The following is a 17,968-nucleotide window of genomic DNA, read 5'->3' as shown; positions in this document are numbered from 1 at the left end:
CTGTGTTATCAAAATTCTGGCAATTTAATAATATCTATAATATCAAAATCACCTGTGTCAGCAGATCTTTTTCTTTTATTTAGCTGCCAAACTCTTGAATAATCTAACACTGACAGAGTGTGTCTGCCTCCTGATCTGTTTAAATCTAGATTAAAGACCCATCTCTTTAACCTGGCTTACACATAACACACTAATACGCTTCTAATATCCATAAGGCTGGTTTTCATTGCCCGTGATGACATCTCTGGGAAGTAAAGACAGTAAAAACAGTCGAGCTCTGGAGACATTTCATCTGCCAAATGTTCCAAGTGAGGCCATGACTTTGCAGTTATGCTTGTGAGTATATGGGATCTGTTTGCTGGTATGTAATCTCTGGTATAGGTTGTTGGGAGTTTGATTTTTGTGTCAGAGCTGATGCCTCTTACCTGTAGTCCTTGCACTTTTTGGCTATTCACCACTTTTGTTTTTGATGTTATCGTGGACACTTTAAGTTTTACTGGCTCTTTCTTGGCACCCAATGTTACAGCTGCATCCTTCAGGATGAAGGTTGTGTCGCTTTGACTATCAAGTAAAGCATACACTAAAACTTCCTTGTCTGGTTCCAGTGTCGTGGAGACATAGACTGGAACAATAGATGAAGTATTCTTACTGCTCTTCTCTTGAACAACTCTGTTAGAGGTAGGTTGCTGTATTTCAACTGATTAAGACTGTTGGTTCTTGTCTCCTTTGTTTTCTTTTGATCTTTCTTGTTTTATTCTTACTCCTTGTTCTTGGTCTTTCTTCCCACGATCTTGATGTAGGCAAGTGGGGTGGCTTCACATACACTCCTGGATGTACAAGATCTGGAGTTATGGCCAAACCTAAGACAGCCAAAACATAATTTCTCCAGTTGAACAAACTTAACTCTCTCTTCAACTGGTCTTTCCATGATCTTGAGACACCTATGGAGAGTATGGCCTTTCTTCTTGCAAAACATGCATGTGATGCTTGTCTTCTCACTTGTATTAGTGGTGAAAGTCTTAGCACTGACGTTTTGATTTCGTTGATACGTAGACTGTTCTCGTTCTATTGGATTTGTTCTTTCTTGGTCAATTTGTTTTACTGCATATAATGATGTGATGGGGTTGCATGCAATTCGAGCCTCCACGCTGAGAAATCTGACAACGTATCTGAAGTCAGGGAACATTTTGTGTTCATCTTGATAAATCGTGGCTTCTCTGTTCCAGCGTGAGCTCAACCAATCCGAGAGCTTGACAGTAATATTTTGGTTTTCCACACAGTTGTTGTGAGTTTGTAGACCTTGAACATATGGCATAGCTGATTCCACACTGCTCAGAAAATCACAAACTCATGAAGATTTTCGCTGTCCTTGTGGGCCAAGTTTTTGCCATGTATGGTATGACTTGGCAACTATGAATGGATTACCAAATCTGTCTTCAAGTATGTCCCAGGCAGCACGATAAGATGTTCCTACAAGGAAATGGCCTTCAATAGCTCTCTTGGCTGAGCCACCAACATACTTGCGGAGAAAGAAAAGCTTTTCTTGAGTCAGCAGGTTCTTGCGATCAATCAGAGTAAAGAAGGAATACTTACAATCATTATACTTGAAAGGATCTCCTTTAAAAACTTCAGGTTCTGGGATTGGAACTCGACTAGCTGTGATAAGAGTTCTTATAAGGTCATTGGAAGCTTCATGAGAGTTTAAAAAGGCTTTCAGTGGTTGGAGCTTGTATGGTTGGGACTTGTTGCATGAGTGGGAGTGCAGTTGGGGTGATGACTTGAGAAAATGTGGCTGGCTGTGGAACAGAACATGAAGTGAAGTGAAAGTGACATTCAGCCAAGTATGGTGACCCATACTCAGAATTTGTGCTCTGCATTTAACCCATCCGAAATGCACACACACAGAGCAGTGAACACACACACTATGAGCACACACCCGGAGCAGTGGGCAGCCATTTATGCTGCGGCGCCCGGGGAGCAGTTGGGGGTTCGATGCCTTGCTCAAGGGCACCTAAGTCATGGTATTGAAGGTCGAGAGAGAGCTGTTCATGCACTACCGCCACCCACAATTCCGTCCGGCCCTAGACTCGAACTCACAACCCTTCGATTGGGAGTCCGACGCTCTAACCATTAAGCCACGACTTCCCTTGGCATGAGGTGTACATGTAGGGATATGGGAGAGGGTTTTTAGTAACTGTGACCTCATATAAGTGATGGACTTGACTGGGCTTGGCTTGTTGTGCAGGACGAGCTTGGGAGACTGATGCTTGACAGGAGGGAAAAATGGATCCATTAAAGGGTTAAGTGCAAGTGGTGGATTGACAGATTCAGAATAAACCTGCAGTCTTGCTTGAGCTGCAACATGCCCTTTAAGTTCTTCTAGCCGTTCTACTTCTGTTCTTTCACAAAACCATGCAAAACCTTGTGTCAGGAATCACACCACCCCACTCTGCTATGTACAATGGATGCGTCATCACAGTCATTCAGATCTCTCCAAATGTCATTGTAGAACAAACACCAGTCTAGCTGAAAAAAGTAGGTCACATTCTGACGTAAAATCTTCTTCAACATCGCCTGTGTAGAGTTTCACAGTTCACAGTTGACTTTGTCAAACACAAATCTTCCCACACAGTCATCAGACATAGAGAAATAATTTTTCACTACATCCACATCTTCATTAAGAAACTTGATCAAGTTAGCTCCTTGTTGTCCTTGTCGTTCCTTGGTACAAATGTCAACTTCTCTCATTTCAACAGGTCCTTTAGTTGAAATACGCATTATCTTTCTGATTGTTTTAGGGTTTTTTGGAGTCGCGGAAGTCATTGTAACAGGAGAATGTAGAATGTCTTCTGTGTCTTTACCACTATATCTTGAACCTTATTTAAAACACAACCCAGAATGCTTGAAGGACTACCCTAGATTGCTCTAATAATTCATAGCACATGGTAAATCCCGATGACTGAATTATATCCTGATCGCAAAATGGCCGTTGCAATAAAACATCAAGGAACAGGATGCTAGAGGTTCTCAATTTGACACCTCGGTTCAAAAAACATCAAGGAAACAGGAACAGGATGTCAGACATGTCAATTTGACACCTGGGATCATAATTCATAAGGGACGGGAGGGTGGGGGGCCATAAATCAATCACGTTTTACAGGTAGTCCCCCATATATTCTTCTGTCTTCAGTTAGGAACCTAGATGTGCTCTTTGATAGCAATCTTTCCTTAGAAAGCCTTGTTTCTATGATTTGTAAAACTGCATTTTTCCATCTCAAAAATACATCTAAATTATGACCTATGCTCTCAATGTCAAATGCAGAAATGTTAATCTATGCAGTTATGACCTCAAGGTTAGATTACTGTAAAGCTTTATTTGGTGGTTGTTCTGCACGCTTAATAAACAAATTCCACTTAGTCCAAAATGTAGCATCTAAAGTTCTTACTAGAAACAGGAAGTATAACCATATTAGCCCGGTCCTGTCAACACTACACTGGCTCCCTATCAAATATTGTATGGATTTTAAAGTCTTGGTAATTATGCTGTGTTATCAAAATTCTGGCAATTTAATAATATCTATAATATCAAAATCACCTGTGTCAGCAGATCTTTTTCTTTTATTTAGCTGCCAAACTCTTGAATAATCTAACACTGACAGAGTGTGTCTGCCTCCTGATCTGTTTAAATCTAGATTAAAGACCCATCTCTTTAACCTGGCTTACACATAACACACTAATACGCTTCTAATATCCATAAGGCTGGTTTTCATTGCCGTGATGACATCTCTGGGAAGTAAAGACAGTAAAAACAGTCGAGCTCTGGAGACATTTCATCTGCCAAATGTTCCAAGTGAGGCCATGACTTTGCAGTTATGCTTGTGAGTATATGGGATCTGTTTGCTGGTATGTAATCTCTGGTATAGGTTGTTGGGAGTTTGATTTTTGTGTCAGAGCTGATGCCTCTTACCTGTAGTCCTTGCACTTTTTGGCTATTCACCACTTTTGTTTTTGATGTTATCGTGGACACTTTAAGTTTTACTGGCTCTTTCTTGGCACCCAATGTTACAGCTGCATCCTTCAGGATGAAGGTTGTGTCGCTTTGACTATCAAGTAAAGCATACACTAAAACTTCCTTGTCTGGTTCCAGTGTCGTGGAGACATAGACTGGAACAATAGATGAAGTATTCTTACTGCTCTTCTCTTGAACAACTCTGTTAGAGGTAGGTTGCTGTATTTCAACTGATTAAGACTGTTGGTTCTTGTCTCCTTTGTTTTCTTTTGATCTTTCTTGTTTTATTCTTACTCCTTGTTCTTGGTCTTTCTTCCCACGATCTTGATGTAGGCAAGTGGGGTGGCTTCACATACACTCCTGGATGTACAAGATCTGGAGTTATGGCCAAACCTAAGACAGCCAAAACATAATTTCTCCAGTTGAACAAACTTAACTCTCTCTTCAACTGGTCTTTCCATGATCTTGAGACACCTATGGAGAGTATGGCCTTTCTTCTTGCAAAACATGCATGTGATGCTTGTCTTCTCACTTGTATTAGTGGTGAAAGTCTTAGCACTGACGTTTTGATTTCGTTGATACGTAGACTGTTCTCGTTCTATTGGATTTGTTCTTTCTTGGTCAATTTGTTTTACTGCATATAATGATGTGATGGGGTTGCATGCAATTCGAGCCTCCACGCTGAGAAATCTGACAACGTATCTGAAGTCAGGGAACATTTTGTGTTCATCTTGATAAATCGTGGCTTCTCTGTTCCAGCGTGAGCTCAACCAATCCGAGAGCTTGACAGTAATATTTTGGTTTTCCACACAGTTGTTGTGAGTTTGTAGACCTTGAACATATGGCATAGCTGATTCCACACTGCTCAGAAAATCACAAACTCATGAAGATTTTCGCTGTCCTTGTGGGCCAAGTTTTTGCCATGTATGGTATGACTTGGCAACTATGAATGGATTACCAAATCTGTCTTCAAGTATGTCCCAGGCAGCACGATAAGATGTTCCTACAAGGAAATGGCCTTCAATAGCTCTCTTGGCTGAGCCACCAACATACTTGCGGAGAAAGAAAAGCTTTTCTTGAGTCAGCAGGTTCTTGCGATCAATCAGAGTAAAGAAGGAATACTTACAATCATTATACTTGAAAGGATCTCCTTTAAAAACTTCAGGTTCTGGGATTGGAACTCGACTAGCTGTGATAAGAGTTCTTATAAGGTCATTGGAAGCTTCATGAGAGTTTAAAAAGGCTTGAGTGGTTGGAGCTTGTATGGTTGGGACTTGTTGCATGAGTGGGAGTGCAGTTGGGGTGATGACTTGAGAAAATGTGGCTGGCTGTGGAACAGAACATGAAGTGAAGTGAAAGTGACATTCAGCCAAGTATGGTGACCCATACTCAGAATTTGTGCTCTGCATTTAACCCATCCGAAATGCACACACACAGAGCAGTGAACACACACACACACACTATGAGCACACACCCGGAGCAGTGGGCAGCCATTTATGCTGCGGCGCCCGGGGAGCAGTTGGGGGTTCGATGCCTTGCTCAAGGGCACCTAAGTCATGGTATTGAAGGTCGAGAGAGAGCTGTTCATGCACTACCGCCACCCACAATTCCGTCCGGCCCTAGACTCGAACTCACAACCCTTCGATTGGGAGTCCGACGCTCTAACCATTAAGCCACGACTTCCCTTGGCATGAGGTGTACATGTAGGGATATGGGAGAGGGTTTTTAGTAACTGTGACCTCATATAAGTGATGGACTTGACTGGGCTTGGCTTGTTGTGCAGGACGAGCTTGGGAGACTGATGCTTGACAGGAGGGAAAAATGGATCCATTAAAGGGTTAAGTGCAAGTGGTGGATTGACAGATTCAGAATAAACCTGCAGTCTTGCTTGAGCTGCAACATGCCCTTTAAGTTCTTCTAGCCGTTCTACTTCTGTTCTTTCACAAAACCATGCAAAACCTTGTGTCAGGAATCACACCACCCCACTCTGCTATGTACAATGGATGCGTCATCACAGTCATTCAGATCTCTCCAAATGTCATTGTAGAACAAACACCAGTCTAGCTGAAAAAAGTAGGTCACATTCTGACGTAAAATCTTCTTCAACATCGCCTGTGTAGAGTTTCACAGTTGACTTTGTCAAACACAAATCTTCCCACACAGTCATCAGACATAGAGAAATAATTTTTCACTACATCCACATCTTCATTAAGAAACTTGATCAAGTTAGCTCCTTGTTGTCCTTGTCGTTCCTTGGTACAAATGTCAACTTCTCTCATTTCAACAGGTCCTTTAGTTGAAATACGCATTATCTTTCTGACTGTTTTAGGGTTTTTTGGAGTCGCGGAAGTCATTGTAACAGGAGAATGTAGAATGTCTTCTGTGTCTTTACCACTATATCTTGAACCTTATTTAAAACACAACCCAGAATGCTTGAAGGACTACCCTAGATTGCTCTAATAATTCATAGCACATGGTAAATCCCGATGACTGAATTATATCCTGATCGCAAAATGGCCGTTGCAATAAAACATCAAGGAACAGGATGCTAGAGGTTCTCAATTTGACACCTCGGTTCAAAAAACATCAAGGAAACAGGAACAGGATGTCAGACATGTCAATTTGACACCTGGGATCATAATTCATAAGGGACGGGAGGGTGGGGGGCCATAAATCAATCACGTTTTACAGGTAGTCCCCCATATATTCTTCTGTCTTCAGTTAGGAACCTAGATGTGCTCTTTGATAGCAATCTTTCCTTAGAAAGCCTTGTTTCTATCATTTGTAAAACTGCATTTTTCCATCTCAAAAATACATCTAAATTATGACCTATGCTCTCAATGTCAAATGCAGAAATGTTAATCTATGCAGTTATGACCTCAAGGTTAGATTACTGTAAAGCTTTATTTGGTGGTTGTTCTGCACGCTTAATAAACAAATTCCACTTAGTCCAAAATGTAGCATCTAAAGTTCTTACTAGAAACAGGAAGTATAACCATATTAGCCCGGTCCTGTCAACACTACACTGGCTCCCTATCAAATATTGTATGGATTTTAAAGTCTTGGTAATTATGCTGTGTTATCAAAATTCTGGCAATTTAATAATATCTATAATATCAAAATCACCTGTGTCAGCAGATCTTTTTCTTTTATTTAGCTGCCAAACTCTTGAATAATCTAACACTGACAGAGTGTGTCTGCCTCCTGATCTGTTTAAATATAGATTAAAGACCTATCTCTTTAACCTGGCTTACACATAACATACTAATATGCTTTTAATATCCAAATCCGTTAAAGGATTTTTAGGCTGCATTAATTAGCTTAACCGGAACCGGGAACACTTCCCATAAAACCTGATGTACTTGCTACATCATTAGAAGAATGGCATCTAAATGAGCCCCAGAGAGTCTACTAGATGGCCACTGGGACAAGACCACAGGAAACAGATGATTCTTCTGCACAATCTGACTTTGCTGCAGTCTGGAATTGAACTACTGGTTTCGTCTGGTCAGAGGAGAACTGGCCCCCAACTGAGCCTGGTTTCTCCCAAGGTTTTTTTTCTCCATTCGATCACTGATGGAGTTTCGGTTCCTTGCCGCTGTCGCCTCTGGCTTGTAAAGCACTACATAAATAAAGGTGACTTGACTTGACAGTCAAGTGACCTGACAATGTTACCTGACAATGCAAGTAAGCTGCATTTACATGACTTCATTGATAAATTAGGTTATTTCCCTTTAGTGACATCAAAATATAATGATTTGAGTATCAGATGTATTCCATACATCTATCAGTTGTGATGTTGAATTAAGCTTGCAACATGTCAACTTGAAACATCTCAGGAAACTTCAAGCCAGAGGTGGGTAGTCTAGGGGTCAGAAAGTAAAAGTCCTGCCATATGTTTATTCCACTGATGAACTCAGACCAAGTCATTCCTTTCCAAGTCACAAGCAAGTCTCAAGTCAAATCCCAAGCCTTTAAAGAGTTAAAGTTAATGAGATAATTAAGTGACTAAATAAATGATGATTGTGCATTAGTGATGAGCAACTGCTGTTATTGAGAATTACAGAGGATCAGATGTTGATGTTTTATTGGTTAAAATGAGGCCACCATCATGGATATCAGTGTTTGCATTAGTTGGGCTCTTGACATCTTGTGTTAGATTTCTCTCTGTAGCAATGTGTGTGGTACAGCTTCTGACACAATAGATCAGGTGATTCTGATAAAGCGGTTATCCCATTTAATTGGAATTATGCGTCAAATAGATAATTTTCTATAAAGTATGGTAACTTTTTTTTCAACGGCAGTGCCTGGAACTTGTGGGGTCCCTCAGGATTCTGTTATTGGCCCTATTTTAATTTCCATGTATATGTTGCCCCTGGGTTCAATTGTTTTTAAAAATACAGCATGTCTTACCATTTGTATGTGGACGATACACAGATCTATTTGTCTATAAGAGTGGGAGAGAATAATAGTTTGTGCTGGAAGACTCATAATCTGCTTCAGTTGAACCAGAGTAAAGATGCGATTATGTTTTTTTGGCCCTGACAGAGTATGTTTAGATAGGTCCATATATTTTGGATCATGGTCCGATTATTTCCATGACCAAATAAAGAAAGGTGTGGTATTTGACCCAGAGCTGAAATTTGACAAGCAGATTAATGCTGTAGTAAAGAGTTGTTTTTTTTCCAGATTATATCTACTGCTCGACTAAAGCATATTCTGTCAAGAAAAGATTTAGGGAAGGTTATTAATGCCTTTGTTTTGTCTCGTCTGTACTATTGCAATGTGTTGTATGTGGAGTCCTGCCAGACCACTATTTCACGCTTGCAATTAGTTCAGAATGCAGTAGCTAGGCTGCCAGTGGGTGCTAAGAAAAGTAATCTTTTCTATTTTAGTTTCTCTAAAGAGGCTACCAGTGAACTACAGGATAAAATATAAAACTCTGGTCTATGTTTTTAAAGAAGTGCATGGGTTGGCCCCTGCTTATGTGTCTAAGCTCACTGCTGTTCGTCAAGCACCTAGGTCTCTAAGATCTAATAATAAGTTATTGCTGACTGTCCCTCGTACTCATTTAAAGTTAAAAGGGATCAGGCCTTTGCTGTTGCGGGACCGAGGCTCTGGAATAGACTTCCTCAGAAACTAAGAGAGGTCATGTCTTTAAATGCTTTTAAAATTGAAGTAAAAAACGACTTCTTATCTTTAGCATTTGAGAGGGTGGGCTAGTTTTTGTTGCTGATAGATTGTGTCTTGTTTTAAAGTTGTGTGTTTTAATGAAGTGTTTTTTGATTGTACAGCACTTTGATCTGCAGTGTAGTTGTAAAGTGCTCTATAAATAAAGTGAATGTATGAATGAATGGTGTTGTGAAGCAGAGAAAATGGTTTATCAGGGCTAAAATCGTGCAGTGTAAACTCGGCATAAGTTAATAAATGTACATGTAGGAAATCAAGGTGTAGTAAGTTTGAGCTTCAGATCAGTTCTCAAATATTGTAGTGCAATTGTTTGCAATAATGGCAAATACAAGTACAGATAGTGAGTATTATTTCCAATTTAAACACAATCACGCTCACGCTCACTGGTACGTGACTAAACACTTTTATTCACAGTATAATCTCACATTATCTTTTTTTCAGCAGAGGCAGTTCAGTGGTCAGTCCAGGATCTCTTCTGGAGCTTTGATCACACAACCACTCTACATAGCGGAGACATATCAAAATGAGACAGAACGACATTAACAGACACTTTACATCTGTGTGCATTTAAAAAAGAAACAAAGCAAAATCAGAGAAAAAACATCCCTGACTATAATGGGTGGAATGGACAGATCCACTTTAGTACTGAAATACTTGGAACACTAACAGACACACACACACACTAATGTCACATTATGACCAAAGATAGTCCGCAAACAAATACAGCAGGTATAATTCACATGACAACACAACAACAGCACATGATAGCTTCTGTTGGTCTCCATAGGGTGGTTTGTTGTTTTGTATTTACTGTATATCTGCTTGTGAGCCTTGGATTCGGGCTGGACAAAACACACTGACACACTGCTGTTTTTTAATCATATTACAGGCTTTTGTGACCATCTATTAAATCACTAAAGTCATGTCTGATCACTGACATTGAGTTTGGCTTGGGAACATCACCCTGTCTGTTCCATGTCAGTAAAGCTCAGGCTAAGCACAGCCTGACCTGCAGGCCAGCTCTATGGACACTGATGTGATATTGTGAGGCTGACGGCCGATAAATGCTCATCCCATTCACAGCCCTCTACACCACGAGCAGCAGTGAAACTTCTCAAGGATGACTTTGGATTAAAGTGTGTGCAAAATACAGCACTACTCTTCACATCTACAGCATGTTGTCTTCTGACAGAATTGTATTTTAGATTATTCACACACATGTATATCACATAAATATATAAATGTATATGTTAACTGTCCCTTTCTCAGAGAGTGTGCCAAGTTCAGAGTCATTAGGGCTTCTGATAATTTCAGTCAGAATAATCTTAAGAACATAACCATGAAAAACTTCAAAACATTGCCATAAAAACAAGTATTTATGTGAAAGCTGATCCAAATCAGAGGGCTGCATTAGACACCGCAGTTACGAATTCAAATCTTCTGGAGGACTTGGGATGAATTATTGCTGACTGTCATCAGAAAATTCATAATATCTGATTCTGACATGTCGGTCCAGCTCAGATTTGGTCTGAGAGAGACTGTTAGATCACTGCCAGGCCAGCTGTCACTTCCACTTTCAAGAGATTAGTTCATCCAACAATCATTATTTACTCTCGTGTCATTTCAGTCCTATATAAATTTTTTCCTCTCTTTCCTTTCCAGAGAGCACCCATAGATCATTCTATACTACCAGCGCACTATTCAGAGTCAGACAGCAGCCCTGTAGGAGAAACACAGACATTTAAGCATTGCTGACTGATCACATTCTGTTTCGCATGGTCATGCTTTCAGCTCTTTCCACACCATTGATTAAGTTTTCCAGCACTCTGTGTTTTCACTGTTATACAGTAGTGTGGTGTATAACATTTTTAACCATTATCAATCAGCATATAAATCAAAACCACCTAAAGTGAACTTGGTATTGAATGTGATCTGGATGTAGTCATCGATTAAACACCATTTTCTCCGATTTTTGATCAAATTTTTTTAGATCAAAAGATTTAAGTGAATAACTGGCACCCATTTCTTGTGGTGTTCTGCAAGGCTCTATTTTAGCACCTTTTTCTTTTCTCTGTATATGCTACGTTAGGATTGATTTTGGATAAATATGGTGTTTCATTATTATGCTGATGAAGCTCAGTTGTATTTGTCTTTAAACCCAAATTCTTCCAGTGCCTTGGGGCGTCTGTTGGCCTGTGTAGATGAGGTGAAGTCTTGGATATCTGCTAACTTTTTGAGTCTTAATGAAGCAAAAACAGAGATCATTATATTTGGTCCCTCTGAAATGAATGATACAGCTGGAGTTAACTAGGGAACATTACGTCCTTTTAAAAACCATCAAGTAAAAATATGGGTTTGATCTATGACAGTGCTTCAAAATGAACTCTCAAACAAGTTGTGTTTTCAAAGTTAGCTTCTACCAATTAAGAATGATTCTTAAGATCAAGCCTTTCTTAGCACGTATAGACTTGGAGAAGCTTATTCATGTTTTTATTTTTTCTCGATTCGATTACTGCAACTCACTTTATTACGGTACTCAAACTAAATATTTGAAGGTACTCGGAGGAGGTATGACTACAATAACCATGTTTCGAGATCGTTGCATTGGTTACCAGTATTTTATAGAATTAATTTTAAGATTTGAATTTGTGATTTTAAATCCTGCATGATAAAGCCCCTCCATACATCTCTGATCTTTGTCATGTTCAAGTGTCAAAGAGATCTTTACGATCTAATGTTCAAAGTCTCCTGCATATTCCTCGATCAAAATTAAAGTTCTGCTTTTTGGTAGCTGCAACAAGGCTTTGGAACAGTTTTCCAGTGTTTTTGTGACAATTATCACAAAAGCAGGCCATCCCTGCTGAGGTATTGTCGCTGTGGTTATGCTTAGTTGTTTTATTAGGTGCTTTATAAATAAAGTTAGAGTACGAGTTAAGAGTTGAAAATAACTGCTTACATTTCACTTCTTTTACAGACTGACTGTAGAAAGGGAAGTAAAAGTAATACTGACTGTAGTGAAGTTGGTACGGTGTTCACTGAGTGGCAGTATGAATCACCGTCCACCTTCCTAGTTTGGACCGCTTTTATGTTTCATGAGAAAAATACAGGGATGAAATGACACGAGTAAGTAACGACAGTTCCTGCTTTTGGGGTACAATTCTTCTGTCTAGAAGGAGGCTGCCGGTTCTAGACCTGTGAGATAATTTGCATGCTGAAGCTGGGTGATCTGCTCTGTTTTCCAGGAGAGAGCAGCTCCGTCTCCTCTGGCAGATGCTGCTCCTGCAGGCTGAGGATGGAGTATCTGCGCGCCTCGGCACCGGAGCGCTGTCCCGGCCTGCAGTCCAGAGAGGTGCTGGAGGTCCTGCGAGCGGACGGCCGGCTCTTCCTCCCGCGCACACCGCTGGGCTGGCTGCTGCTGGACGCACCGGATGAGAAGCCCTCATCTGCATCGTTCAGGCCAGAGGAGTCCTCCTCCCTGCTCAGCTGCTCTGCATCTACTACACAGAGAACATATGACACAGAGTGAATTCAAGAGATCATATCGCTTTCTGAAAGCCCTTTGTCTCCATATCTTACAAGAGTCTCATGAAAACTTTTCAACATTGCAGACAGGAAGTGAATGAAGTTGCAGAGGAAGTAACAACACATTCTCACTCCCAACTTGTCACATATTGATGCTTGGTCAGGACCCTTTGGAGTCGCTTTTTTGGACACACAGGAATCCTTTTATCGTCACTTTTCGACATGCAGGGTCCTCCGTTGTTTTCAGTTAATTATTGGTTTTAATTTAATGGTTTGCATGCATTTGTAAAAAAAGAAAAAAAAAAGAAAAGAAATAATTTTAAATAAATGTATATTTTCTTTAGAATTTCACAGGAATTTATTTCAAAAACTGACCATAAACAAGCAGTATAAAACTATTACAAACAAGTCCTGCTGCATTTCAAAAGTCTTTGGAATTGGTCAGAACGAACAAAGAACATAATTAAAGAAGGAATTTTATTCTCCTCACGTGTTTCCGCACACAGGCCATCACTCCAGCTACAGAGGTTGCAGGTGAACATGGGATAAAAATCATCCACCCATCACAAAATTAAACAAATAGCCAAATATTTTTATAGAGTTAAACATACAGGTATGTTTACAAACACACATATAGTTTTAATAAATATACAGTGCACACATTTTTGCATTGGTTATTTCCATTTACACCTGCAACCTCTTAGCCCTGATGAAGACCTGTTGACAACATAGAAATCCTCCAGTGCTTTTCCCAAATTGATTTATGCTTTTTCTGAGAAAATGGAGCATTTGTGCTTGATGTTGTGTTCAACACTGTCATGCTGTGATTCCCATTTACTAACAACTCTTTCATCTGAAAACTATTAGAAGTGGAACTGAGGGATGCCTCACTGTACTCGGTTAAAGTACCAATATATGAACATGTTAGATGAACAAAATAGAGAACATGAAGAAATCCATGTGTTGACAATCAGACTGAGCTTTCACACACACACTCACACACACACACACACACACACACACACACTTTGTTGTAGAGTTGTTCAGGCGTTTGAGCTGCAAAGGGGAGGATGGAGACATGCACACACGATTACACTCATCAACAGCTGCCATGCAACATCAGACACACAATGTGTGCATGGGGAATTCAAAAAGCTCTTGAGGGAGCGCTGGACATGTATCACACAGCTGACCAGTCCAGCAGTGGTGTAATGCACTTCACATGTGCCTCACCAAATGGAGCATGTGATGTATTAGAGGATCCCTTCCTGCTGTTCTCAGGGAACACAGCCAGTTTGGTTTCTGTTGCTTTAAAGGTGAGGAGTTTTACAGGAAATGGAAATCCTTAGCATCATTTATTAATTTTGTTAATTCCTGTTTTTGTTGTATGACATGTTCAAACATTAGGAAAATAAAACAAACGTGTTTGAAAGTAAGAAGCCAAAGCCATGCACTTCTGTATGAAGATCATGATTCGAATCATCTGGACGGCACTGTCAGCGTGGATGAGTGCGACCAATCACACTGAACGCTTGTGTAAACCTGGGGTAACTGTTTTTACAGTTGTGTAAATCCAGAAGCACCAAAGAATCTTCTTGAATAAGACGCCGATGGTTATGGTCCACAAGAGCTCACTGAGGATAAACATAGTTCCCCTTCAGGAACTCGATCTGCGTCTGAATGCTGTGGGAACACATTCAACATGACGCGCTCTGAATCACATGTGTAATCAGTCCAACAGATGGGCGAGAGATGTACGGACAGGGCGACGCAGACACCGGGACAGCAGTGGACACAGCGCTCTGTGTGTGTTTAGAGTGTGTTCCCCTGCCTGTGCTACATTACCGGTGGGGATACACACAGTCTGCCGTCATTGTGAGAGGCTCTCGGTGTGAACGCTTCACTTCCAGAGGATTGTCTTCGAGAAGGGAGCTCTCACCAGTATTCCCCACGGATCAAGTCCTGCTTCAACTGAGTGTATTTTTGTGGTGGCAGTTGTGCGGATCACAGATGGATCTGGTGAAGGTAATGGAGAAGGGCGAGTTCCTTTCTTCTTCGTCTGTTACCAGATCCAGCGCACCCTTCCCAGGGTTTGGAAGAATGCTCCACGGTTTCTTCCCCCAGGGAGAGGCTCAACGCTTTGGCTATCATCCTCCAAGAAGGTTGATGTTGAAGCTGTTTATGAGACTCATCACCTCTCAGTATGAGGAGCTAGTGGAGGTGAAACTTGCGAGGAGCAGACGGAGCTGTCAAAAAGCAAGTTAGACGAGTGTTTTTAATGGTCAAAGCTGCTGCCTGCACACCAGGACTGGCTCATGTGGAGATCATGGGCTACACCGTTCCCAACACGTCTCTTCAGTCCCTCGCTCCTCGTTTATTTCAGTGCTGTGGGACTGAATAAGCACAGAGCAGAGCTTTCTGAAGTCTTCCAAGCTGAAGGAGGATCTGAGGACCGTTCTTTTGTTGAAGAAGATTTCAACCAAGAAGCCCTGATGTATGTGGCTCAGGGACTCAGAGGCAGGCTCCTCTGGGAGACAGTGGTGTACACATCATCATACGGTGCCCATCTATCCCCAGTGCCCTCAGGAGATCAGTCTGTGAGCCCTGCCACCCCCGGGGCTTCAGCGAGCGCATCTCTCAGCATCCAGCAGGAAACGTTTCGGCTTTGGAAGGAGTTCTCTAGAGCAGCCGCTCCAATTACACCAGAGGTGAGTCTCGAGAGACTTATTCTCTTACTACACTATCTGGGAGCGTGGACGTTTCTGCCAAATATTTCACGATGGGTCCTGCACACTGCAGAGAAGGCTTCTCGCTCTGTTCCCGCTCTGGAGGAATGGAACAAAAAGAAGACAATCTCTTGAGTAAGGAGGACAACGAGGTGGTCCCTTCGACAGAGTCATGAAAAAATTATTAGGAAAGATGATTTGCAAAGTTTCATAAAAATCCCTTGTACTTCTTCTGTAGATGAATCTGGATCACGGATTTATGCATATCAGCCCATTTCCTTCAAAAATGAAAAGAAACGTTATTCCTCTGTGTTTAGAGCAGCTCAGATGTCGGGAGTAAATGATGACTGCTATATTCATCTTTACATCCAACAACAAAACACCTCAATCGCTTAATTGGGAACATTGTTGTCTTCCCCGGCTCTGGAGTCGACACAATGGCAGACCGATGGCAGCTCACTAGGACAGGTCTGAGGTAAGATCAACTATCACGGCAGGAGGCTAGTCCTTCTGACAGAACAGCTTGATCTAAGAAAGGGGATTTTAAAAATAGAGATAATAAACACTGGGTGGATTTCTATCATTATAGGGTGGATTTGTACACACACTTCCAACACACATTTACGCTCAAACAACATGTAAAGTGAATTCATGATTCAGAGCGAGGTCACGCTGAATGTGTTCCCATAGCGGTTTGACACAGCGTCTCGTTCCCTCAGGGAGTATAGTTACACACGTAACCTAGGAGTGTTTCCCAGGACACAGAATGATCAGACACATTGTGCATGCTCAGTCGCTGGGAACGGTCAATGGCAAGAAGAAATGACCAGTGTGGGGATAAGACTGTCCATGCAGGTGAACGAGACGGGCTGGGACAACCTCGATTAATGAAGAGCTTCTTACAAACACTGAGAGAAATCAACAAACTGACATCAATTCACTGCACTGGCTTCTACTCCTACTGCAATTCTCAACATAACCTTTTACCAAATACTATAAAGGAGATACATACGCATTTTATTTTATATTTTGCCTGTCATCAGACTCATGACTCTACTACTCTCTTTGCTTGCAAAATGTTACATTAGTAGCAGTTCAGTGTTCTCCCTTCCAAATGCCATTTGAAAACATTAATAAGGCAGCTGAATACATGAATATAATATAAATATAAGTACAATCAGTACTCTCCCTGTATGCCAATGTCTTAAAAGACTGTTGACAGACAGGATGAGATATCTAATGTCAAAACAGATCCGGGCATTAATGTGAACGAGTCTACAGAATGAGCCCCTGTCAATCCACTTATTTTTACTGTAATGGCAAACGCTGCAGGTTTAACCCTGAATGTGCAAGGCTTTCAGTGTTATATGATTTCAGTCATTTTAGTTATGTCTCTAATGCTGCTCAATGTTGCAAACTGCTATTTGTGATCCTCTTTATCATATTTACTATCATATTGCTTCTATTGCCCTTATTTGAAGGTCACCTGGGGAAAAAGTGTGTGCTAAATGATTAAATGTAAATGAATATTGTTTTAGTCCATTATTGTAATCATAAACGTGCTGGTTTGTAGCACAAAAAGTCGCTTTGGACAACTTTGACACTGAAAGCACTTTATGTTTATCGCTGGTAATGCGAGATCTTTGTTCTTTATAACTGACTATTGCATCTTCTTAACTTATAATTGTTAGTTGAAAATTACTTGCATGCAACTGTTTTATTAATTATTTGCAAATATTAAAAGCAGAAAAATATTTAAAGTAAACTGTTAAAAATGAATATGCAAAAGCTCTTATTTTTTATCTTTGGTAATGAAATTGTTACAGAGAACTGCAACATCAGTAATTGTTGGTATTATTGTACTATTTACACTTCTAGAAACAATGTCCCATCAACTACTATCTCTTACATCTTTTTTTTTATTTATTTATTTTTATCAGAGGACTGATAATTAGTGCATAACACTATGTAAATTAATGCAAGAGAATTATTAATGTCTGCATGAAAGGGATTTAGGTAGTGACCGAGAAACCATCACAAGCGTGTCTGCGATGAGCTGGGATTTGATTTCAGTAATGTAAGTCAACAGAAGCAGTTCTGTAAGAAGCTTTTCGACAGTGAGAATGAATGACTTTCACTGGTGTTTACATCAGGATTCTCAGTAATGTCCTCACACTTTACTCGTGTGCGTCACACCAGGGTCAGCGTGACTCGCAGGGGTTTGGGGAGGTGCATTCCCAGAAGAGCTGAGGCCACCGGGTGATTCTGAGGGGAACGCCCGCCTCTGACCTGCCTCCACCCCCTGCCTACCCTCATGTGTGACTGTGAGAGAGCCCCTCCCTCCTGGCTCGTGATTGGCCGCTGGGTCCTGTGGGGCGTGTCGGCCGGGGAGGACGGTGAGGCTGAACTGGGCATCACTTGAGAAGTCAAAACTATCTGGGATGTAACACAGCAGGGGAAATGTGCTTCTTAGTGTCAGGGTGAACAGCATGAGAAGAGTGCGCTGTAAAGCACCCAAAAC

The 17,968-nt window shown here is 41.0% G+C and overlaps 1 protein-coding gene across 6 annotated transcripts in view; it reads right to left on the bottom strand.

Moving 5' to 3' along the window:
• Positions 1–9,586: 9,586 nt before the first annotated feature.
• The window catches only part of LOC113109131 (protein FAM126B-like), a 40,637-nt gene continuing 32,255 nt past the window's right edge, over positions 9,587–17,968 (bottom strand). For 4 of the 6 annotated variants that reach the window (XM_026272697.1, XM_026272699.1, XM_026272700.1 and 1 more), the window contains one exon: positions 9,587–12,696. In XM_026272697.1, the coding sequence (XP_026128482.1) occupies positions 12,386–12,696 (311 nt within the window). In that variant the 3' untranslated portion in view covers positions 9,587–12,385. The remainder of the gene's footprint in view (positions 12,697–17,968) is intronic. The other 2 variants (XM_026272698.1, XM_026272702.1) reach the window with 1 other exon arrangement.

This window comes from Carassius auratus, chromosome 9 (assembly GCF_003368295.1).
Source record: "Carassius auratus strain Wakin chromosome 9, ASM336829v1, whole genome shotgun sequence".
NCBI lineage: Eukaryota > Metazoa > Chordata > Actinopteri > Cypriniformes > Cyprinidae > Carassius > Carassius auratus.
The sequence above is the reverse complement of the archived record's forward strand: the minus strand, read 5'-3'. Positions and strand labels throughout refer to the sequence as shown.